At 41.0% G+C, this 25,794-nt stretch overlaps 1 protein-coding gene across 2 annotated transcripts in view; it reads right to left on the bottom strand.

Annotated features, from left to right (window-relative positions):
* The window catches only part of chchd3 (coiled-coil-helix-coiled-coil-helix domain containing 3), a 65,594-nt gene extending 40,104 nt beyond the window's left edge, over window positions 1-25,490 (bottom strand). For both annotated transcript variants that reach the window (XM_022749446.1, XM_022749447.1), the window contains exons 1-5: window positions 25,265-25,490; window positions 23,865-24,140; window positions 23,213-23,306; window positions 15,540-15,633; window positions 6,157-6,337 (exon numbers count right to left, since the gene is read on the bottom strand). In XM_022749446.1, coding sequence (XP_022605167.1) covers window positions 6,157-6,337; window positions 15,540-15,633; window positions 23,213-23,306; window positions 23,865-24,140; window positions 25,265-25,345 — 726 coding nt within the window. In that variant the 5' untranslated portion in view covers window positions 25,346-25,490. The remainder of the gene's footprint in view (window positions 1-6,156; window positions 6,338-15,539; window positions 15,634-23,212; window positions 23,307-23,864; window positions 24,141-25,264) is intronic.
* Between the last annotated feature and the right edge of the window lie 304 nt (window positions 25,491-25,794).

The following is a 25,794-nucleotide window of genomic DNA, read 5'->3' as shown; positions in this document are numbered from 1 at the left end:
CCCTTCTATCTTGTTGCGTTAAAAATGTTAAGCTTTACCCAAAAGTCATTTTCAAGCCAGCCAAGCATCAAATGGAACACAGTTTAAGGAAAGAGTAGGTACTGATTTTCTCCGGGAGCTCTCACAGGATGGACATGGTGTGCGGTGGTGTGTGTGTGTCTCTCCTGGTGAAGTTGTGAGTGTGTGTGTGTGTGTGTGTGTGTGTGTGGGGAGCAAACAAACATTCCTGGTATGCTGCATTATCCCTTGCTGTGATTGCAGATATGGTGGAAAAAAATCATGGAACATCACGTTAGCGACTGGGATGTGCATGTCTGTGTGTGTATGACAGTAGGAGATAAAGATGGAGACAGAGGGAGCAACAAAGGCATATTTTTTTTTTTTTTATGCTTTTACATTCAAGTAGCTGTGCATACAACTTTGAACAACAGCGGGGAAAACTGACAAATACGTGCACTAGACTATCACTAGCTAAAACTAATGCAGTCTAATACCACAGTCCTGGAATGAATCCTACCCAATGACGGTTATGATGTTCAGTCGTTATTGAAACTGTATGGTCATTTCAGAGTTATGCAGTTTGCAGTGCTGATGAACTGTCTGGCATTATAGAGGTGATTCTATTACTTTGTCCACTCCATTTATGTCAATGAAGGTAGGAACAGAAACACCTCTCTGTATAATGTGATACAGTTACACATTCACATACTGTACAATGATGCTTAGTTTCCCTTAATCGCAGTGTCAGCTTAATCTGAAACAAAAGTAAATGTAAGCTCTGAGTGTTTTGGACCAGTTGACAACAGTAGACAAAACCATTGCCACCAGGTAGACCCCACCCACACCACTGTTTGGAGCGAGGAAAGATTGATGATGCCGGGTTTGATTGAAAAGTCTGCCTCGGGGTTAGAGCCTGTGTCTGGGTGAGACGCTGTGGCCGGTGATTGATTGGCCACTGGGCCAGTTTGCCTCCGCAGGGAGCGGAGCCGCTGAAAATCAAAAGACGGGAATGGCGGAAGTCTATGATTTCATTAAAACACAGATGTGTGGACTGACAGATGGATGTAGACTGTGAATAAGAGAGTTACATGGCTCGCTCGTGCCACGTGCTCCTGAATCTCAAACCTGCTCATTTGTCAGGAAATAAAGACAAGATTATATTTGTAAAGCTCATTCATTTTCTGCTTTGTCTTCAGCTGGTATCCACTAAAAAGACTCACATATTCCTAATTGATGCTGCTGGGTAATTATTCACTAATTGACCTGTTATCTAATTAAGTGTTTATTTGTGTGTAACGATTCTAACTAACTCCTTGATGAGGCCATGTTGACCAAATAAAGCCACCAATCAGCTCTTTCAAACCAGGCAGTCTACTCATTAAATCCCACTCATCAAGAAATTATTCAGAATGACCACATGAGGAGAAGACAGTGTTTATTAGGTTGCCAAGCATGTTGAAGACAAAACAACACAGTGGTAAGTGTTGCAACAATTTTCTTTTCACCGTGAATTCGACCAGCTTGACCCTCTCTTATTTGTAGCTGCTGTGATCCAGCAAATTCTCCTGCTCTGGAGAAGCAGGCATAATCAGCATAAAGAGTGAAATTGAGAAAAAGTACCGCTCATTTAAATATTAATAATTCAAAGAGTAATCATGTCTGCTTGTTTCCTAACTTTCCGATAGCTGATCAAAGAACACAAAAAGAGGAAATCCACATGCTGAAATCTGAAACGTACTGCTGTGCTTCTAACTATCATACACCCCGCGTGTACGACGGCGTTCCCCTTTCCTTTACCTGTGGTTCCCCCTGAGTGGCAGAACATGTGTGAGCACTGACACTGAACATGTTATCCCTCAGACAACAGCACCCCAGGAGTCCAACAACAGCGACAACAATGACAACAGACACCCCTGCCTACACTGTTGTGAAGTTTCAATTACTGATAGACTTGCTGGCTGGCTACTGCTCGTCAGCCTGACAGGGAAGGGAGTGACTGGTGTTGGAAAGGCCTGAAGGACAAGCACTCCCACCAGGGTGGTAGGAACCATATAGGGGCCCTGGCTACACTTGACACCCCTGAAATGCATATCAAAACATAAGCTGATGCATCAATGACAAGTATAGATGCCTAAAAGTGTTTGCTGTTGGAAAAGATGTGAAAAACACTTTGCTCCGACATATTTCTGACTTAATCTAGAGGTTAGGAAGTTGACAGTGTGGTCATGACTCTACAGAACACTGCTAAAATTTGTCATACCAGAGTATATGAAAAGACAGTGAGTACAAGTGACATTCAACTCAAGTAAACAAGTGCATGAAGAGAAAAGAGAATATCCTATACCATATCCTATAGAGGAATCATATTCCTCTATATCATCGCTAGTTTGACCAAATCTGATCAAGAAATGCACATAATTTATGACAAATTGCTCTTAATAGCTTCATAAAATATGCTGAAATCAAAGATGGTTTCGTTTTAACTTTCAATAAAATTCAGCATTAATATGGCAAGAGACTGGAAACAGGACAAAATAAAAAAAAAAACAGGATCTATAAGCCGAGTCTAAATCAATAAAATCTAAACGCTACCCAACTCTAGTCTAACCCCATGTCTCGGGGCAATTCTCCAGAATGGGTGTCACTGTAATTGGTGCAGCTATGGTTGCGGAGGTTACGGCCATTATAGGTGAGCATGGGGAGGCATAACCGCTCATAGCATTGCTCTCATTGTGTGTGAAGTAGAGGAGGGAATGTATGTGGGTCCTGCTGCTCAGCGTGACCTGTATCTTTATAAGGGGGACAAATCAATACTGCGCTGGACAAAGAACACAAGAACTACAGCTGCCATGCACAAATGTTTTTTCAGTGAAATGAACATGAGAGCAGGGTTCAGGTCAATTCCCATTCAATTTAAACAATTTCAAGTGCAATAAAAATCACTGAGGCAATAACAACATCTAAATTCTGAGTCAATATTTCTTTTCTGCAAGAGTTTGCTATACTAGAAAAAAAAACATTGCAGTTTTGAACAGCTACAGTTCCTCCTTTCTCTGTCCTTCTTACAGGAGAGCAGTGATTTTATCATTTTACATAGATCATCTTATAGTTCATGTTTCAATATGCCTTTTCATATTGCTCACATTTCAAAAAGAGACAAAACATATTGTTCCTGGGTCAAGTCAGGTTATTGCATAGCATCTCTGTCTCTTTCCCGATGTTTTCTGCTTCATTATTCTTCCTATATTAAACCAACTTTAAAAAAAAAACAAAAAAAAAAAAACAGTCCTCGACACATAGATTGATCGCTGACAGATGCAATGTTTACCCATGTAGTAGACGCTCTCCAAACTTCTTCACTTTCCTCAATACGGGAAAAAAAAACAATGTAATTTCTCTTGACACCAAAACTGCCAGAGGGCTGAGATAAATCCAGCCGTTTTCAAAACACTCTCTCTTGTTTCAGTAATTTAAACAAAAAAAACAAAAAAAAACCCAAGTAATGTTCTGGGAACATAGCAGAGCAATGTGTATCACTCACTCAAAAAGTTTTTCTGATTCAACCAGAACATATATTTTTAGCTATCGAACTAACTTGGGTTAAACAGAGGAAGACGTCCAATGTTATACATTTAAAACAATAGTTCTAATTGTTGCTATGAGGGTGCAGAACTAAAGCATAATTAAAACCCTTTTTTTTTGTGAAGTGAGATTTTAGCCAGTTAACTAAATATTGTATAAAAGTTTGAACAAAGAGAGTACAATACAAATGCATGACTTAATGTAATGACCCGATTGTTCAAGGACATAACAGTACAGCATAAACGATAATACATTAGGTGTTAACAGGTTCACTGGGAAAAAGGGCCGGACAAATCACCTCTGAAAGCTTCATCAGCCTCCAGATTATGTGCTTAGTACGGCAAACCACAACCTCTCCCCGGAGCTCTTTCTCGATCAACTTATTGACTCTGTCCAACAATCAGACCCAATTTTACCTTCAAATTACTGATCCTTATGTGCTTTAACACCAGTGTTCATTTAATTTACTGGGTAACCTATGGCAAAACAGGTTTGTTATTTGATTAGAAGGGTTGGTAAAAGAATGTCTAAACATTCAAATGCACATATTTCAAGTTGAATTTCTTAGGAGTTGTTTTTTTTTGCGTTTTTCTTTCTCTTTTTGAGTTAAAAGAAATAAAGTCTCACGCTAAGACGCAGAAGGGAAGAAAGACAGACTGTCAGGAGACAGGACACTCACACACACACACACACACACACAAAAACCCCCTTAAAAACACGTTTTATGTTTCATCAAAGTTGAGTTCACTCTGGGTAGCGGACAATCCCGGAGTTTGACAAACACAGAGTGAAATGACAATGGGCGGGAGACGTCTTGGGCGAGAGGCTGCCTTTTAAAACGGAAAAGTCCATTTACAGTTGAAAAGAACAGTGGCTGTGTGGAAGCGTCTGACTTGACAATTACATGAGTGGTAAGAACGGCACTGCGCCTCCGCTGATAACCCGTCGGATTCTATTAAAACTCCAGCACTCCAAAAGAATGCTCAAACAGAAGGAATTATCACACAGGCGCACGCACACACGCACGCACACACACACACACACACACACACACACACACACACACATACACAATTTTAAAAGAGTAAAACCCTCTGACAGTGATTCTTCTGCAGCAATATGCGTGCTTTGAGCAAGTAGAGACAAAGTGAAGGGAGAATAGACACAATCAACTGAAGGACTGTATATATGATTGTGTGTGTGTATGCTCAGTCTTGAACTGAAAGCATAGCCACTGCAGCGCTTGCTAACCGTAGTTTCAAAGGTTGCCAATGTCCCTAGGTTAGCCCTTGGGCTACAAGGAAAATCTTCATACCTTATAGGAGGAAAAGTTTCGTAAGTAGAGGGAGTTTGTACTTCAGGAGGATGCGGGCAATGACATGCAAACAGAGTCTCCTGTGTGACAGTTCAGTAAGACCCCCCCCCCCCCACTACGCTGCTTCATACATAACAGATACAAAGCAGGTGTTACATTCTTGCCCTTCCTCCCCTCATTTGTCCTGTCCCCCCCTCCCTATGAAAAACAACAGAAATTAAATAACACAAACACTACGACTGAAATGGTTTTCTTCACAGATGCTGAAGGGGGAAAAACACATCACATCATGTGTCTCGCTCCCTCACTATCTCTCTCTCTCTCAGCTTTTTTTTTTTTTTCCTTTCGATTTGATCACCGTTCCAAACGAGGGATCGCTCATACACTTGTCCTGCGGCATGGAATCACGTCAACGTTCCTCTCCCCTTCTCTCTCCCTCTCAACAAAATGATTCATTTTTCTATTACGGCGATGAGCGTGTGAAATGAGCTATATAATCAATAGCATAGGTTTGTAAACAGCAGCCGCACTCCAGGGAAAATGTGTTTTCTTTTTGAAAACAATGCGCTGCCTGTGTGTGTGGTAAGGAACGCTCATCTGACAATGTTTACAAGGGCAATTTACAGGAAATAAAGACACAGGCAGCCCAAAATTAAGGTAGCTTTCATAATACAGCAGGATCAACAGGCAGAGAGGACAAAAATATCGAACTACAAGATGTGGCTACAGTGAAGATAGGTTTACTTACTGTATGTTGATTAATATGAACTGAAACTGTCCTCTGAGTTTCTATTATGTAGATAAGGCTATGATGCAGAAACTGTCTTGAAAATAACCATGAAAAAAAACATTCAATGTGATTTGTGGTTGTGGGCATTTCTGGGGTTGAGTCCTGACCCAGTCAAGATAGTTCTATGAATTACTGCTCACAGCGACGCTCACACACTCACAGCCCTGACATTTGTCACTTTACCAGGCATGACCTGTCGATTACAGCAAATAGAGTTCACTTCTGTGTGTCTGTGTGATAGAACAGGAATGTGTGACCATAAAATGGGACCTGTCTTCATGTAAAAATGGCACTCATCAGTGAGTCTGTGCTTCCAAGGTCATACAGTTAAAATGTTGAGTATCTGTTTGACAGCGTGGCACAGATTTGAACCAACTGAATGTTAAAAGGATATAAAACTGTTTGGCAAGATAAAATGAGATGGGGAAAGTTCACAGCAGCTGCCATACATCTACATACAACTACTTACAAAGATCTGAGCACGCAGCTGCTCATCCTCAGTGGCGATCCTCTCCCTTAAGACTGCCTGCTGAAGGTTCTCCTGGGCCACGGCCCGCTCCACAGAAAGGATCCTGGACACTTCATTCTGGACCTGGGACTGGGCGTCACTGTTAGCCTGCGCTGCTGCCCGGGCCTTCTCCGACTCCAACCTGCGGAGCATTAGCAATAATTCACATGATCAATGCAATTTTTAACCCCTTTCAAAATGTTACATCCTTATGAGAGCACAACAGTGTAGCTTGTAGAGTGTAATAACAGTGCACCTCATGGTGCAGGACCACAGCATACACTACTCTGTATTCTTTCCCCTATAGGTATCTATATAATGCATGACTGGCTACTCAGATTTTCAATGAACAAAGTTAGGCTGTTCACAGCACTGCACACCGAGGTCCTTTTGTGCTCCCTCAGTACATGTTTGTATATATGGTGGACCATAAACTCTCTTTTGCATATTTCTTTACTTCAAACCAAAATCAAGCAACTTTGAAATTAAAAACTGTTGAAAAACCATACATGTATCTATTGCTCATTAATTAAAAATATATATATTCCATAAAATAATCATCTTAAGCACAGATGGCCTAATGGAAATATGATATCAGGTGTCATTCTTAAGAGCAGTAAATGGTTTGTGATAAAACCATCAAAATGGAGTATTTTATTATTTTTCCCACGTTCACAAACCTGCTGCACTGCATGCTGCACTGTTGCAGTGTCTCCCAATAGAATTAAAAGGTCACAAATACAATTATAGTGCTAATGAAGCATAGATAGAGGCCAATATACTTGTATATTGATTTTCAATCCTAATGTCAGATTCATCCATTCACATGTCCCTGCTATTCCACGGCTTGCAAAGAGGGGGCAACATCGAGAAGTCATACAGTCAGTGGTCATACTCAATCGACACTGAAAAAGAAACATTAGAAGGTGAACTCTAACTGTCCCAGATTGAGTTTCCCTGATGTACCGGTCGGTTAACATCTGTCAGAGTTCAAATCAATTCATATTATTTCCAAATAACTTACACTGACGAGTAATTTAACCATCAACATGTAATAGACAACATTACCATTTCCCCAAAACAAGAATCATCAATCCAATGAAGCAGTAATATACACAGAGGCACTACTCTCTCTGCAGACACAAGACCAACATTTGAACCCTGTCACTGGGTTCTCATAGTTGCCTAGCAACGCACTCCCTACTCTGCGACAGTGTGCTTGATTGGAGAAGAGGAGGAACGTCCCTGAAACCCTGAAAGTCTTCCTCTGCTAGGAATCAAACATTAGTAGCAAGGTAAAATAAACACAGAACAGACGGAGTGAGTGCCGGAGTGAATTGTGATCACGAATGAAGATGGCAAGGATCTTAATAAACTCCAGCCTGACAAAAATCCTAAGAGGGTCCTAAAAGGTAAATGTGATGAGGAGGAAGATGTCTGAAAGTGATGGAGTCTAGGACAACAGTTCTATACGAAATTCCTCCACATTCAAAAGGAGCCATCTATGATTCATCATCCTTCAGAGGTCTAACTGATCGATTATTGCCTGATGCCCGTTGCGGAAACATTGTTAAACAACAGCTGTTTTTAAATGCGAGTTTATTAAAATAACACATTTACTTTTATTTCCCTTATTTTTCAAGTTGTGCTTTAAAAAAAAAGGTGTGAAATTTTTGTTTTGATATTCATGAACACTGAAGTTTAATGCATGACTCATTTACAGCCTCATCAGGTTTGTGCACTGCTCATTATGATAATTCAAGTGAATCATCCTGGTTGTCAAGTGTGTGGTAACAGGCATAGATACAGTTTGTGCCTTTTTCACCTCAGAGCTCCCTTTTTCTAGATATCATCCACTGATCTGTCAATGTGAAGAGTTTTCATTTGTTATTGCTTTTCAAAAAATCTCATTCATCTCTTCACTCACCTGTGAATATACCCAAAAATTTAGACAGTGATGAACCATGATGGACAGCCTGGTCTAACTGATCACCACCCCATGCCTTTGGCTTTGAGCTGAGGCCAGGTAGGTCAAATGAAAATATGTCTAATGTCCAAAAGCTGCCATTTGCCCTGCAACACCACTAAATGTCAGAGAGCAGGGGGAGAGCCAGCCGAGAGACGGGGAGACAGAGGGAAAAGACAGAAACGAGAGGGAGGAAAGAGCGAGCGTGAGTAGTGGCGACATGACATGTTTGGCCCTGAGGAAGTGAAGCAAAGAGGGAGTGAGCCAGAGAGTGGGAGAAAGAGATGGAGGGAGACGGAGAGAGACCAGCCATGTCCAGTCTCACAGTCCACTGGGCTGCACACGTCAGCACACTCCATCCATCATTGTGCTCCAACTCACACACTCATACGGGGAGCCTTCTAATGGCCTTTTACATTCACCATTTCCCCACGATCCACGCCTCCCTGCCTGTACTGCTAATGTACCTAAGCTACCTTTACTCAAGAAGCTTTGGCTTTTGCTATTGCTGGTGCTGTAAGAGAGGGGGTGGTTTATAGAGTTTTTAGAGAAGGATTTTTGGGCCAGTAAAAGCAACAAATTCAACCTCTATGACATGAACTTGGACCTTTGTCACCAATGTAGCAAAATATCATAAGAAACGACCACAGCCAACGAGTATCTAACAAAATCTGCAAGAAATAAATGTTTAAGTAGATAAACCAGTTCCGCCACAATAGAATTAAATATAAGATAAAGCTTTGTTACCCAAACGTTGCCTCCACTTATTAAACTATTCAATGTGCAAGTGTTGAAAGTGTGCAGATGTTGTAAGGACAACCTACACTGTCCTCTGCACCTATCAGTAACACTGACACTCAGGAGTGAACCAGAATTGAGCGAGGCAAGGTCAAAGCACGCCGACAAAAAGTGATACCCACTGAGCAAAGTCTTCGTTGGGCATTTGCCAAATTAAGAAAGAGGAAAATAACAAATTACCAAGATAATAAATGAAAGGTGACCAAAAGCTACAACTGGGACAAGTGAGAGGAATGAGGCCAAGAAAACAGACAGTAAAAAGAAGTCTGTCCACTAACTTCCTGACAAGTGCGAACCCAAGCAAAGACTGCTATCACTAGCTGGATGCTATCTGTCTGCTTCACCTCTATTGGTTTCCAGTCATTATTGCCCTGTCCATGGGATATTGGACACATTTTTCATTCGACTGTAGAAGATTGGCACTGGCTAGGAAAAGGCAGCTTCGAGAGAGAGAATGGTTGAGTCAGACAGAGAGAGGGACAGCACCTATGTATGGGGAAAGAAAAGAAAATATCATGTCTTCTGAGGATAAGTGGATGAGGTTTGGCCCGGTACTGGATAGAAAGAGAGGATAATCTTGGCCCAGTAACCTGTGTTTTGATGGCTCAGTGGATTGAGTCTTGAAAACAGAAAGATGGAAAGGCGGAACCAGTGATGTATCATTAATTTGAAGATGAGTGGAGTGCAAGTGGGCTGGACTGTGGACCTTTCCAGAGAAGTAACTCACTATTTTCAGGATATGACCTTGAGCAGAAGTACTTGGGCATACTCCAGTTTTTTTAGGACTATCATATCTGTATGAAAAATAAGTAAGTAATACAGACGGTGCAGCTTAGTAACCCTAAGTGCCAATAGTCTAGACAAGCTGTACATGTGTGTATGAGTGTGTGTCTGTGAATAAACTGTCCAATAACAACCATAAATGTAGTCATGTTAAAAAATTGAATCACTGCAAATATCATTTCCCTTGCACGAATATCAAAATTTAAATTCATGTCTCCTACCTTCTCCCCTTTCACCTCTCCATCAGTTCACCTTCTGTCTCCTTTTTCCGCTCTTCACCCATTAATGCTTCCAGTTGTTGACCTGTTATCCAAACAAGGTGTGTCCCAATACAGTCTGCCTGGCAGGATGGATTGTGACAGACCCGCATGACAGTGCAGGCTCGACCCAAGTGCCTTGAAACAAAGGCATTTAAAGGCCCAATGCAATATTGATGTTAGGAATAATGTCGCTGAATGCTGCGTATGAATATTTTATGGAGCTATGCACTCTCCCTGACACGCTCACACATAAACACCCACAAACACCAAACCTGGTTGTGGTGGCTGTGAAATGCTGGGACAGTTAAAATTAAGCGTATGGGAAACAAAGGACAGTGGGAAGATTAATTTAGAGGAGCCTCCACACTGCAGGAACAACATAAAAGCCATTTTGTACTCTCCCTCTACTTTACCCACAATTAGTGATAACTGCAATGTTCTTGGTGCAACACCCTGCTTCATTAGCAGCAAACTGTCAAAAGTGGATATCATTGTCTCATTCTCCTCTGCTATTGTCTCTTCAAATATCAGACGAGCATAAAGCTCAAACTCCAAACATTTCGCCATTTAATACAGTGAAAGAGCCGAGGTAAACCGCCCACCTCCTTAGCAGTGTGGAATAAGATCAGCGCCTGATGGTTATCATTCTGTGTAGCTACCAGGATGTCTTATGGAGCTTAAACACTGGGATGATATTAGAAATTATCTAAGCTTGTATTGAACTCCCTCCAACTGATTCTATCTGTTTATACAAGACCACCTTGGGTAATACACAAACCACAGAGAGCTGATTTGTGAGGAGATTGGACAGAGTCAATAACCATAAATGTTCGACTACATAGTTCAACAGCAGGTTACAGTACTAAGAAATGTTTTTTTTTTCTTTTCAAAACTGTATTTACTGTTTGAAACTGCCTTATACTCTGGGGATAAGGCAACAATAAGACCAAGTTTATGTATCATTTACCAGGAAAGAACCGTATTCTAAGATATCAAGGAATAAAGTGTTTTGTTGGAAGTAAAATGTTTTAATACAGGTAGTGAAAAAGTAGATGCAAGACACACGTGTAAATACAGTATATCCCCAGAGGGAAAGCAACACACAAAAATGTACAGGTTGTGAAATGTTCTTAATGTTGAAACCTGAGGACTGGACGTCCTGTAATGCTATAACTGCGGTTTGAAAATTTAAAGAAGAAAATTCTATGAGGTCCACTGAGATATTGCTTAATAGCAAGGAGGGTACTGCTAGTTAGTTACGACAGGGGTGCAGCGTGGGTGCCTTGGGTACAGCAATATAATTTCTTGGTGTGAGGAGATGTTAATGTGTCCTTCATTTGCTGCTGGAGGGTTTCTATCATGTTGTGCGTGTTTTATAGGATGTGTGTAGAGTGTTTAGGTTTTTGCACAGTTCCTAGGGTGGTACCAGGTGAGTACAAGGAGGTTCTAGATAGTAGGTAGCTGATATGGTATTCTATATGATTACTATGGTGTTGCTAGCTGGTTGCTAGATTGTTTTGGGTGTGTGGCTGGGCATGGATTGATGGTTGTTGTTGCTAGGGTGGTACTAGATGGGCAGTAGGTGGTTCCTAGAATTCATCAGATGTTTGGTGGGAGATTAGCTGTATACTATGATGTCCTGTATGGTTATTATGGCATTTCTAGGTGATAGCTGATAGGTGATAGGGTCTTTGGGTTTGATTCTGCTAGGTCGCTGATTGAGAGTATGACGTGGCTGCTGCAATGACTTTTGTATCTGTACTGTCTATTTTCTGGTTTTATGCCTGTAAAGCACTTTGTAAACTTGGTTTGGAAAAGTGGTACATAAATAGCAGTTATTACAATTATTATTATGATTATCAATATTAAAACGGTTATGAATATCACTATTAGGATTGATTATATGGTTATTATTATCATTATTACTATTATTATTCCGCGTGTGAGAGTGCATGTAATGTTGCTGGGGTGTATGATGTCTTCACAGTAGTCACAGTTAGAATATTCTGAAGAAAAAGTAAAGGCACATGCAGTAAGAGAATCTGATCAAAGACTAGTAATGCCACCGATTCCTGAACATCTTTTAAAAAGTATCATACCTCCCCAGAGACAATCTTGGCTAAATCAGGTTGGAACTTTTTATTTTCTGATAACATCCTAACTTTCTAGCTCTGTTAAACTGAGTTAGAGGTTGTGTGTGTGTGTGTGTGTGTGTGTGTGTCTGTATTTCTGTGCGAACAAAGATAAATGATGGAAATAAATAACATGTAAAAATGTATAGGCTACGCTATCTGTCTGCGTCTGATCTGTGAGCAATAAAGAATTTAATGGGCTGGCTGGTTAACGCAGGAAGGAAGACAGAAGCTCTGAAGGAAGGTCAGTGTTTTCACTCAAAAGTCTGACATGCAATTATATCACACAAGCCAACACAAGCTGCTTGACTACATGCTGAAATAATGGGCAGAAGTTTCACAACGATGACTAACCTTTAAGTGTACACTGCATGGACACAAACACAGAGATTGAGAGGGAGGTAGGAAGAAGACATGAACAAGAGGGAAGAAAATAGAAAGAAATAGACAAGGGAGATTGAAAGACAGGCAAAAAGAGATGGCTGGAGGAATACAGGAAATATGGAAAAACAGAAGGTAAGGGGATAAGGAAGAAAGGGAAGGAAAGGTGGAGGAAAAATCAGCGAGAATCACACAGAGAAGAAGAACTGGATCAAATGGTGACACAGGACGAGTTAGGCTAAGAGAGGAGAGACCGAATGGTGTAAGAGTCCCCCCCCCCATCCGTCCTTCTCTCTCATCCTTTTCTCTGAGTCGTTCTGCTCTGCTGCCTCACAGAGAAGCGGCAGAGGCAAATCTGCTCCCTGCAGCCGCTCCTTGCTACAAATGAGTATAGGCTGCACCCAAATGAACTCTTCACAGAGCCCTTACTTCACTCCTTCCAGAGCAAAACATGCAAAGCCAGATCTCTGGAGTTCATTTATGGCCCTAAAGCCAAACAGAAGAAATACGGCCTAATCTAAACACCACTGTTCCTCAAAATTCCCTAGATCTATGCGCCCAACACAGCAATACTGCATAGGACAGCATTACAAAGTTGCCCATGTAATCGCCCATGTTCTCACTCATCATTTCCTGTCAGCTCTGTATTTTCTAATAAAGGCATAAATGCGCCAAAGTACTCAAAAATGGAAAAGACTTAAGAGTGATTAGCAACAGGACGTTTTACTGCACTTATTGTGTATTCTGGCAATTACAATAAATGAGCAAGTAAGAACTCAGTGTCTTCCTCGAGGACATGTTAACAACCAACAACCTGCAGGAGGAACTGTTGGGGTTGAACATGACCTTGAGATTTTGGCCTCAAGTAGCTTGTGTGCCCGTGTTCTTTCCTATGACCTGGGAGTTCACATATTCTTCCATTTCTGTGTTCAAGCTGTGCAGCTGTTTCACTGCAGGGTTCTATAAGTAGTGAGGCACTGTGCAGTCTTGTTAGCTGAGCTTTGATACACTCGCAGACAAAAGATATTTTACGTCTCTACTTCAATTTTGCAGCAAAAGCTATTCAGTCTCCAAACAGCGAAGGCCATAATCACTATGCCTTGTTTGCCCTCAACAACCAAAAACTCTCTGTAGTTACCATCTGCACTGTGGGAGTGTGAAATACCACCACAATTTAATTATGTTTTGACAACCCAGATGAGAAAAAAACAAAAACAGAAAAAAAAACAATGTGTTCTTCTTACCTATTAAAATTTTTTTAAAGGCATCAGTCACCTTTATCTCCCAATAAGCACAAATTAATAGAAAAGTTCAACTGTAGTGGAAAAAAAGGAGTGGAAACATAATGGAGTGCTTGCATAAATCAACACACCATTTCATAATCTGATTACATTAGAAAGAATTATGTGCCAGATCAAGCCACATTATATAATGAATTTGATGGCCTAAACCACATTGAAATGTTCAGACTTGAATTGTGATCAGATGTTGGATTAAGTGCGGACAGCAGTCTCTGCACCATCTAAACAAACAGTTAAATTAATCTTTATTAAATCCTCTAAAGTGTTTTCTATCTCAGCATCATTATGTTGTGATTTGTTTTCTGATTTACTAACTCTAGATAAAACCCATCACTGAGCTGCACCTTTTAGGTTCTACTCAATTCCCAGAATGCACCTAGATGGCTGTCCCATGATTACTACCTACCAAACCATTAACTAGGAAAATGGACACACATGCATTAATACACACTCACACAAACACAAAAGAACAGAACAGAACAAAAATAATGCGACAAAATGGGCAAAAGAAAAGAACCAACAAATGAATAGCAAACAACACGTTAAAAACTGATATTAATATGCATCTACACACATACACAATTGTTGGCTAACTGATGATTGCTTATTTATCACTCCATGTTTGGTTCTTAAGTGAAAATGCAGCCCATGCCAAGCACAAACAAAAATTGAGGGCTTGAAAGCCACTATGATTTCTATTAATTGCAAAGGCGGCGTTATTTTGAAGCGCTTACTCCTCTGAAGAAACATCAATAAGTGAATTGCAGGAAGCAGTTACATCAAAAAAATAAAATAGCCAGGAAAAAAAAAAAATCAATAGACAAATGATTTCTCAACACCTCTTGTTAATTTCTCTCATCTTGAATGAGCCTCAAAAACGAGGCTAATTGCTAGGCTAACACTTCCTCCTTTTGAATATAGAAAGGTTGTGTTTTTTCCCCCATACAGTACAAGGGTGCATTTAGTAGCTAATCACAGTCGTTCATTCAGCGGGTTCTGCTGGAGATCATCCAGGTCTATTAAAGAGGGGGAGCAACACAATTATCGGACATTATGGCATGTGCACCTGCTTCTTTAGGGTCGAAAAGAAGTGGAGAGATGAGGAGAGCGCATGAGATGATAGGAAACGGGAGAGAGGAGAGAATTGTATACGCTCCTCACATGAAGAGTGTGTTTCTTCATCAGGCAGGGCTAATGGATCACCCACTCAACACCCAGGAAATTACCTCAGGATAGCGGCCTTCTTCCTCAGGCATGATTAATTGATCCGGAATGAACGAGAGAGGAGGAGAGGAGAAGCAGAAATAGAGGGAGGAAAAAGTGCTGATGTGCTTCGGAAGAGAGGTAGATTGGAAACAGTGGGGATCGGAAAGACTGCTGCTGACCTTTTTGACTATTAATGAAAGCGGAAAACGGTCAAATCTGAAAACATCTTCAGGTTCTAGTGAAATCATGGAACAGGAATTGACACTAGTGTAGTACCCTGATTCAATCTATCATGATCCAAAAGGAGGAAAGTTTGGAAGAGAAGAAAAAGAGAAGAGGGGCGATGAGAAGAAAAGAGGGAACACTAAGGATTCAAACCCCCCCAAAAAATTTGTTTCAAATCCAAAACTTACCTTACTATCTGTGCAAGGTCATAAACAAAAACTGGTATTCCATTCCAGGCTAAAGCAGCGTGTGTGTATCTGGATGTGTACGTGTTTGTGTGCACGCATCTCACCAGGCTTGCAGCTCTTGCTCTGCCTTGGCCCTCTCCTGCTCCATGCCTTTATACAGCTCGTCAGTGATCTTCCTCCTCAAGGCCTCCTCATCAACTGGGGAGAAAAGGAGAAAAAGAAGCATTAGCAGAGAGAAAGAGAGTTAGAGAGGGAGGTTTTAAAGTAAACAGCTATTGTTTGCTGACAGGCATGTTGAGTTTGTTTGGACACTGAATAGAATGATACTGTCTAAAAAGTGAAAAAAGTGAAAAAAGGAAAGGATGTGTGACATTTAGACTATAATGACTGGGGAAGAAACGATGGCATTAAAGCATAACATTGCAACAAATTTAAACACATGAAGAAAAAAAAAATGCCCATATTGCCTTAACACACACACACACACACACACACACACACACACACACACACACACACACACACACACACACACACACACACACAACCCTGCCTACATATATTCATGTCAGGGGCATCATACATGTATGATTCCATGTCTCCACGAGTCTATCTTGGCAGGTAATTAAGCATGAAAGTAAAGATGCCAGCCGGCGACCAGGCCAAAACGTGCTCTGAAGACAGAAGTGCCATGCGGTGTGCTGCGACACTGCAGTGAGTGGGGGAGTGTCTGAGTGTGTCAAGATTACTCTCCCGCTGCATTAGTTAGATGGGATAATCCCTATTGTCAGAGTCTATTATTACCTGGTAATATGTGGTAACAGCAGGCCAGTTGAAAGGCAAATACACACACACACACACACACAAAAAAAAAACCTAAATCCAGCTAAATCAGATTAACAATATAATACCTAAAATGTGAAAAGCCATTCTTTTCTTATAATCTTGGGGCTGTAAAACAAACACAGGTAAAAGGAAAAAAAAAATTAAAAGGGAACTGCATAATGCTCCTGAAATGTTTTTAGCTACAGCGTTTATTCTGTGATTTAAAACGCTGCAGTGCCTAGGGGTTATTACAGTCATGATTTCACATCTGTGCCTCTCTTTAAGTCCAACATATGGTGTTAGTGGTGGCTGATTTCTTAATTATGTTCTTTCAGTATCGCAACTGGAAGCATTAGAACACATACAATTCCCCAACTTGCCTCACTCACTTCAATGTGAAGTTAAATTAATTTTGTGATAACATTCCCTAAGGATTTAAAATTGAGTCTATCTACTTTACTTTCATTGTTTTGTCAAAAAAAAAAGAAAAAGAGTAACAGTCCAGAAGCAGAAGCCCAACTTCCAGATCAATATCATAGTCTAATTAAATGTTTTAAATGTTACTCAGCACAAAGCCAGTCTACCAGTTGTCTTGGAAACCTATTTAAAGCCTTTTGAGATACCTTGTGGACACATTGACAGAATAACAAACTACAAACCTCTCTCAGGGAAAGGTTAAAAAAGAAACAAAACAATTAGAACCACCATTCTTAGCTTCAAATTGATATTTTCTCGAGCAGTGGTGGTAGTATCCTTTTAACACCGCTGACTCAATAAGACTGACTGTCATAGTGGCCTCAACCTCAGTGTCTTTTATGTATTCTGAAGACTGAATAAAGATCCACTTGTAATGTGACTAACTCAATACATAAGATTCAAAATAACTTTTCAAACATTTCACAAACACACAAAAGTTTGAATCTTTAAGAATATAAAGACAAACACAAGCCACTGACACTGTTGAACTAAAGGTCACCAGTTTCCAAGAGCTTGCTACAATTAATCCAAGTGGTGTCATGGATGCATTAAATCTCTGCTCATTAACAAGTATCTCTCCCTCCAGCTTCTGTCATTTGAGTCTTCTTCACCTCCTTCAGCGGCTTTGGCACAACTGCTGTTAATAATTTGCTCTCCTGTGCCATGAAAGTGACATTCCTGCTTGAACACGCAAAACAAAAATACAGTTAACTTAATCCCTTTTTCTGATTTCCACCCTCTGTAGCCTTTTCTTCTCTGCGGCAAACCACACATAACAAGAGCTCGCAGTATGACAACGATTTGCTACACTAAAGAGACTGAAAAAGCATCAGGTAGGGGGAGGTTTTGTCTGACAGGGCTTCAGAAGAAACACTGGCGCAAACACAGTCGGTGATTGACAGTTGACAACTTTTTGCTGCATAGTGTACCCTCAAAGACAGAGACTGCTGTCACCTACTGTCCAGAGAGTGAGAAAATAATATCCATCATGTTTGACAGCACTAAGAAGCACCATTGATCTCACTGCAGAGGAGAGTCTAATTACAACTCTGTTAAGAACTAAAGCAGGAAGACAACCTGTGGGACTAGAGTCCTGAGAAAAGATTCTGCAACAGGGATGTCTGTAAAGTAGCAAGTAACAGCAGTAGCAAACATCAGAAAACTATGAAAACATCAGTTGCTATATGTTGCTATAATGATGTGGAAATTATATGTAGAGAAAAGTGCACTTTAGCTACATGCGCAATAATGGTCTCCCAAGGACAAGCGCTCGGCAATATACTATGTCAGCATAATGCTGACCATGATATCAGAGCTGGTGTGTTGTCTGGAATTATAGTCATTATTAAGTTGTGATATAGTCGACAAAAGTAACAACAAATTTATGAACATTTTACCTTTTACTTGACTACAGTTCCCCTCAGCTTTACATTGTGTTTTAGTTCCGTGAACTTTCATATTTTGGTTCACTGTCAACAGTTTTCAGATGCAGCAGGCAGTTGTTTTTAGTGAAAAAGCTCAGATAACATCACTGTACACTACTCAGTACTAAACTGCACTCAGACATGGGTGCTGAGGTGAGCATAATAGAACATTTATCAGCTAAAAAAAAACCCACATATTTCTCTATTAAGTGAATAGAGACCAACACAAAATATAAGATGATGGTTAATATTGGACTTTAATTCGTCAGGTGGTCGGAAACATAACTCAGTCGTCATGTTGTTCCATGTAACGTTCGATATAACAACTTTATAAGGTGATATTGTATGTCAGTGTTGTGCTTCCAGCTTGTTCCGCTGCCCTTGGCCAAAACATAGTCAATCAGTGCTGTACAGAATGTACAGGCTCATGTCATCTTGCCACAATTAAATTTGAGATTATGACTGAAAAGAGTACTTAAGCTTTGGGCCACTATGAAACTAGCAGCTGTAAAACAGTTCAGAGCCCCGTTGATGGAAAATTCTAAATTACTTACTATTCCCTCCATAGATCTTTAGAGTAGATGAATAACACTGTGTACTGAACACCATACTCAAGTGCCACCTCAGGAGGTCAAGCCCCGTCATTATGAACTTCTTCCATCAGGTAAGAGTGGCATTTCAGCATTATCTGCCCTTTAAAATCTCTCAGGCTTAAAAAATATATACCCTATAGCAGTGCGCTATGAAAAGTAAAAGTTTAAAATTCCTCTAAGTTCAGGCAAGCCTAAGCAACTCCTCATTTATCACCACATCCTCTCCAGCCCTGCAGAGAGAGAATTCAGAAAGCTAGCAGGCCCACAGGGTCAGCCAGAGAACAGGTTCTGATATGATAAACACTGTCTGGGGTCCTTGAGGGAGGCTGGTTAGGGTCAGAGACAATTCCAGATCGACAGAGCCTGTGTCAATCCTGAGTAGGACATGTAAATGTTAAAAAGATTAAAAACTCATCATCTTTTTAGACGTGTCCCCCTCCTTTCCTTTCGCACCAATCACTAAACCCTGTGGAAAAACCCGTAGAGGAGGAGGAGAGGCGGTGGAGCACAGGCTATTGGCAGTGGAGATAATAGACGAAGGCAAATTGCGTTTCTCATCAGAAGTTTCATTAACCCCAGGACCCGCGTGGAGGGCATAATCTGTAACATTACCACTTCCTCACGTTTCTAGCTTGCGCTTAGTCGAGTCACCGCACACCTTTCACTATGTTCAAATATGAAAGAAAAAAAAAGAAAAAATTAAAGCGCCAAGAGCAAGATTCCAGCCCTGGCAGGCAGGTGCCATTTCTGATTTTCTTTTATTCACAGTCTTTCCTGTTAATTTAATCTCATGTTATGGAATAGAACTAGACTGATCATTTCACATTTTCACAAGATAACAAGAAAAGTCTGTTTCAAAAGCAGAGTGATATATTTCACAAGTTTCACACTCACATTTATGCGCACACACACCAAGTCACCCACATTTCTCCCAATGTGTTTCTTTGTCTCTCCCATTTTCCCATTCTTCATGCTGCATCTGGGAGACATCTTTAAGCAGACTATTAGTCCAGCACAGTGTGTGGGCTCTGGCATATGAATATTTATAGCACACTGGAGAAGGTGTAGGAGGTTCAACCTTGACTATGGCGTAATCAGCACACATACTGACTCTGGCCATGATTTAGAGACAGCCGACCTGCTGAGAGCCTCACTCGATACCCAACTCTTGCGGACACACATAATCAATGTCGGCCTCATTAAGGTCGTAGCCTTTCAGGATTGGGCTGAACTTTGCAACTTTTTAACGAGATTCACATTCACATTCATCCTACCTTTTTTTTTTTTTTTGTTCTTTAAAAAGAGCATGTTTGATCAATCGTCCAAGTTGACTTTTTTCCTCTGCGTTATAGTACTTGGTGAGCTTGGTACATATTAAGCTGTGAGGTGACCTTGCAAGGAAGGTATATTCAAAATACCTCAGTAAATGTCAACACACATTAGTGTTGTGAGATAAATATATGGGCCCATGCTTGGCAAGCAAGAGTCAGCCACATAGTTGCAGTTAAATGGAAACTATAGTGATAAAACAAAATGAACCGTGTGGTGGTGATTGTGTAGCAACATTAAAAATACACCCAATACAAACACATACTCCCTATCCTGAACACTTCAGATATACTGTACTGTGCACACAAGATGGACAGTAGAGCTGGTCCTGAGAGACCTTTGCCCCCTCTCAAACTTTCCATCAGTGTTTCAAGACTGAATGAGTGAAGAAAAGAAATGGAAAGACACAGCAGCAATGACAACTACATATCCCCCGACAGAGAAGTGAGGACTTGCATCCATAACTGACCACTCAAAGAGGAAACAGATCAGTGGATTAGTTGTGTTGTGCCCTGTCAGCGGCAGGCACTTTTTCATAATAGCCACACAACACGGCTTTAACGAAATTAAGTGAGATAGTGCTGTATTTATCTTTTCATCTGAAAACCAATTAGCTCAAACAATGGAGGAATAATTTGGTTCAACATGGAGAAAAAAGAAACTGTGCTTACAGTTGCCCCAGTGCTACGAGTTACAAAAATTTGTTGAATGAACATGAATGAAACTCCTATTAATCGATCAATTGTACTAATGTGCTCAAACAAAAAGGCAAGTGACACACACAAAATTCAGTGTCATATCACAGAAGCCCCATTGCCAAATAAAAATTGAATACACAATACACACACCCACCCGCCACCTTAATGAGGCCTAGTGTTTTGTTGTGTGAAACCGCAGAGGTGTCGTTTTAATCACTGGAGTCAGTGTGGCGTGGCATAAGTTGGCCTTTTTTTAATTACCTTACTGATTGAGCACAGTCAAGGATGGGGAAGCCTGCCCACATCCTGGATGCCACCTTCTGAAGAACTTGCACCCACGCCCCATTCTGTACCGTGTAATGAACAGGTAACATTCAAATGTCCTCTGCCGGATATGTCAAGAGATAAGGGACGTGCACCCACACTTAAGAGACACTGAGGCTAAAACTTTGCTTTGAGAGATCAAGTGGAAAGGGAGTGAGTTGGTCTGTGTGTTTGAGTCCTTACATACACATTTTTACACTGAAACAATGTTACTCAATTAACCCCGGAATATCAGTGTAGTTTGATGCTGTATTATCTGTAGTGACAGGTTCGATCTTCTTTCTTGTGACAAAAATATACAACTGCACTTGATATGTCATTAAACCTAAAAAAAAAAAAAGAAGAAAAATCTGCATTTCTCAGTAGCAATTAGAGATTCTCGACACTTAACCTTTCATAAAAAAATGTCCTATGTTTCTCTTCCTAAACACTACTTTGTATTTAAACCTGCAATAACTGAACTTTGATAAGTTGGGGACAGTGGAGGCAAGCTAATAACACAATACTGACATTTTATCATCACAAAAAGCTGAGGTGAGTTAGCAAATAATTAACAATTTACGCATCGAGAAGATATGGAGTAACATTAGCATTCATTTGGAACCACAGGTCTGGTTATGTACTGAATGTAAGTCTGATATTCACTCTCCTTTTAAGTCCTGAGGGAAATACCTGACACTTAAGCAGCTAAATGCATCACAAACTCGTTTCACACAGGTGGCACACAACAGGTGATTGTCCTTATCAAGAATAATACTACATTTGGTTTAGGCAAGGGGTGGTGCCTGGTGGAGTGTGCAGGAAGCTGGATAGAAACGTCATCAACGTGCTCACTCACTAGCTGTGAATTCTCCAGACACTGACTAACTCTATTCCAACATCCACTCAATCGGACATCATGCAGACTTTGTGGTAGGGAGCTGGCAGGGTAAAGCCCATTTATCGTCTGGTCCAACTGATTCGGACATTTGCGTTCTCACTTACAGCTCCTCTGGATAATGTCTAGATAAATTCAGGGTTGCAAAGCAGCTTATGTTTACCAGCTAGTTTCAAACTTTGTCTTTCTGCTGTTGGGTGGTGGACAGGTAATGTACAGGTAATGTACAGTGGGTTTTTAAGAGCTTTCTTTGCTGAAAACAGCTGCCTGTTGTAGCTGAAAACACTGCTGAGAGCGAAACAGAACAGTAAAACTGCGGGCCAGAAAACCAAAACAGTGAGCTAAAGGATGCTGTAAAGTTGTGTAAAGCTTTCAGGAACTTCAGAGTTGGGTGATAATTCTCCGTGGGTTCTTCATTATAAGTGATTCCTATCACATACAAGTTGTCATATGACCCATAGCTAAAGTGAAAATACTGATTATAGCTGCTTTACTGAAGGGGAAATGAGAAAATGTTGAGAAAAAGAACAACATACCCACACGCAACAAAAAAAAAAAGACGCAACTACTGAGATCACTTTTTTGAGTGAGGTCACACACCACAGGAAAAAGAGGGGTTATCATGACAACTTGAGCTCCACAGTGAAACTGCAGAATTGAGGGCTACTAATTACAGCATCAATTTATTAACATTATTACAAGAAAGAATTCATCATTTCATTAACAGTTTGGGGTTGGCAATGAATCATCATATGACCAAAGCTACTGTGAGGCCCATTTTTAAAATGAAGACTAATTACAATCTGCACCAAAAGCTCAAGACAAAAAGCTTAAAGTGGCTTAAAGTAAACACCCATACAATCATTTAAAATTTAAATGTAGCTGAACTTAAATCCTTGGTCAGTTGAGTTCATTTCCTCATAACTTTTGCTTCCTAATTAACCATGCCCCATACATTCAGGATCAAATGAAAGATACAGTTCATTTCTTCTGTTTTTTATAAATAAGCATTCATTCCTGTTGCTTGTTGGAAGGAACAAGACACAAGTTTGTCCAGGTGCCTCCAAGGTCAAGAATCACAACTGCAAAAATCCAGTTAACACTAAGTATAGCTTGCTTGGATCTGGTCTATTTCTTAACATTGTTTCGAGCTACCCTTGATCTTCATCAGCATTTGTTCATGAAATATGTTACAAACACAAACTTCCAGCATCCTGGAATAAAACTCACCAGCTGGTGCAGCAGGAGATGGTGGGACTGGACTGGACTCAGGTACTGCCACTGGCTCAGGGACTGAAGCAAGGGATACTGGCTCCAAGGGGGGCTGGGGAGGAGGTGCAACTGGTTCACAAGGAGCAGTAAACTCTGGCAGGGGAGGTGCAGCAAATGGCTCAGCAGGCTGGGGGGACGAAGTGTCCCCTGAGGGATGTAGTGGCAGGATGGTGACAGGCTCCAGAACAGCAGGGGAAGAGAGCGGTTCCGATTTGGGAGGTGGGGGAGCAGCAATGGATTCAATCATGACAGGAAGAGGACATGGCTTGGGTTCAGCTACAGATGCAGGAGCAATGGATTCAATCACATGTGGAGGAGCAATGGGTTCAATTACTGGAGGTGAAGAAGCAACCGATTGATTTAAGGGAGGAGATGGTTCAATTACAAGGGGAGGAGCAAGCGGAGTGATAGATTCGACCACAGCAGGAGGAGGGCAGGGAGCAGGAGCAGAGGGAGGAGGGAGGGGTGTAGGCAAAGTTACCGGCTCGACAGCAGCAGGAAGAGGAGGAGCAGCCACCTCATGCTCAAAAGCTGGGGCAGCAACAGCAGTAGCAGCATTTGGGGGTGATGAAGCCGGGAGCACCATATCAATTATGGTGGGGACTACTACCTGTTCTGTAGGAGGTTGAGGAGGAGGAGGTGGTGGAGGTGCAGCCACAGACTCTGTGGCAGATGGGGCTGGTGGAGGAGGAGCTGGAGATGCAACAGGTTCTACAAGAGGAGAGGAGGGAGGCAAGGAGGTGATCGGGTCAAAGAGGGGAGGCACTGGCCGTAGGAGAGGAGGAGGAGTGAGTGTAGGCGCCATGGAAGGTGGTGGAGAGGGAGCATGTTGGTGTTTGGGAGGAACTGCAGGTTCCCGCATGCGGTTGATGACATTCTCAGAGAGCTGCAAAGGAGAAAGAAAGAAAAGTTTCAGAGGAACATTGAGAATGCTTTACAGAAATAGTGTGACATAATTAAAATATTACAGTATATTTCATCTACAGTTACAGCACATAACTCCCCATAAAACCACAACTTTTCATTTTTGCTTTTCTCTTTGTGAACAGATTAAACAAGGGAGCTACAACATATTGATAAGTGAGCTTTAGAGGTAGTGATTTTTATAACTGTGGACAGAGTCATGGCCTAGCTGTTTCCCCCTGTCTCCAGTACTTTCCGAAGTGATAATCTCTGCTTTTAAGTTGCTGTTCCTATGGAAAACGAGACATTATTCTAACCACGGAAGAAAAAGCTTTGTTTTCAATCCGTTTACATAAACAGCATTGGTATACACAGGATTACACCTCATTGAAAGTTAACATTAGCCTCGCTTGGCTGGCTTACAAACTGAGTAATAATAGACAGAGCCATGCCAACTAAAGTCTTATCTGATCAGCTAAAGCCTGTCAATCTATATTTAACATCAGCTGACAGTGGCAGGAGAGAACCTTTGATAACTCCCACCTCATAACAGAAGCTATTAGAGACTCCATAACCATCCACCTTAACACCATGTACCTGTTTCCACCTTTAAACAAAAACTTCCCAAGGAGAACATTATCTGGAACTAAGAAGGCAACATCCTGTCCAGTTGGAAGTCACTCTCATTCATAAATTGAGTAACAGACAGCAGAACACGTGGCTGGTGACGTCAATGTCAACATTTCCAAAAAGACAATTAAAAGTTTACTGAAAAAAAGAAAAAAAAATTAAAAGTTTACTGTTTCCAAATCTCATAACCACTGCAGTAGCTATTAACTAACCTGTCGTTAAACTGTAAACTCTTTCACTACTTTAGCTTAACCTACTGTGTAGCTTTCAGAATGAATGAGAGTTTACAGACTGGCAAGAGTCTGCTTGCAATGTAGCATAGCTGCTTTTAGACAAGCCATATTTGAGCACTCCTCTTAGCAAACCATTAACGTTACAGCCTGATTCACTCTATCACATCACTGTATCACCTGATTCTGGATTAAGGCAGTCATGTAACAGCTGTTTGCCCGACACAATTTGTATAATGTCACTTACCCGTATGCCCTTCACCACCGTTATATTCTCGTTCTCATCTGATTCAAATGACACGCGGCGGGTACTGTTGTTCGCTCCCATTGTCAGACCGCAGGTTGTCAAAGTGTCAGTTATCTACATGTAAGATGGACGACTTACATCCACGTTTGTTTTTTGACAGTTTAGTTGTGCTAGGGCCAGGTATAGCTGGCTAAGGCCCACACGCCTCTACTTCAGCAAGTCCGTACTTCCCTAGCATGACGTACTTGAAGAACGCGCGAGTGGATTGGACAGAAGGGTTACCGTCTTTACATCGACGATTTTCATTGGTTTTTATTTGTAAGCGATAGACTGGCAGTGTGACAGCACTGTTTGTCTGATTTGTAATGTTTGACATAACTAGTCTTTTATAATAATGCTGTACTAGAAAATTGGCAGAAATTGTCACATTTTGACGACATTGTAATGTCATGACATTAAAGTTAATGTCTGTTTTCCCTAAAATCCTATCTATATTCCGATAAAACATAAACATATACTTTGAATGCGGC

This window comes from Seriola dumerili, unplaced genomic scaffold (assembly GCF_002260705.1).
Source record: "Seriola dumerili isolate Sdu_G_001 unplaced genomic scaffold, Sdu_1.0 BDQW01000138.1, whole genome shotgun sequence".
Lineage (NCBI taxonomy): Eukaryota > Metazoa > Chordata > Actinopteri > Carangiformes > Carangidae > Seriola > Seriola dumerili.
This window is presented reverse-complemented; position numbering and strand designations above follow the sequence as displayed.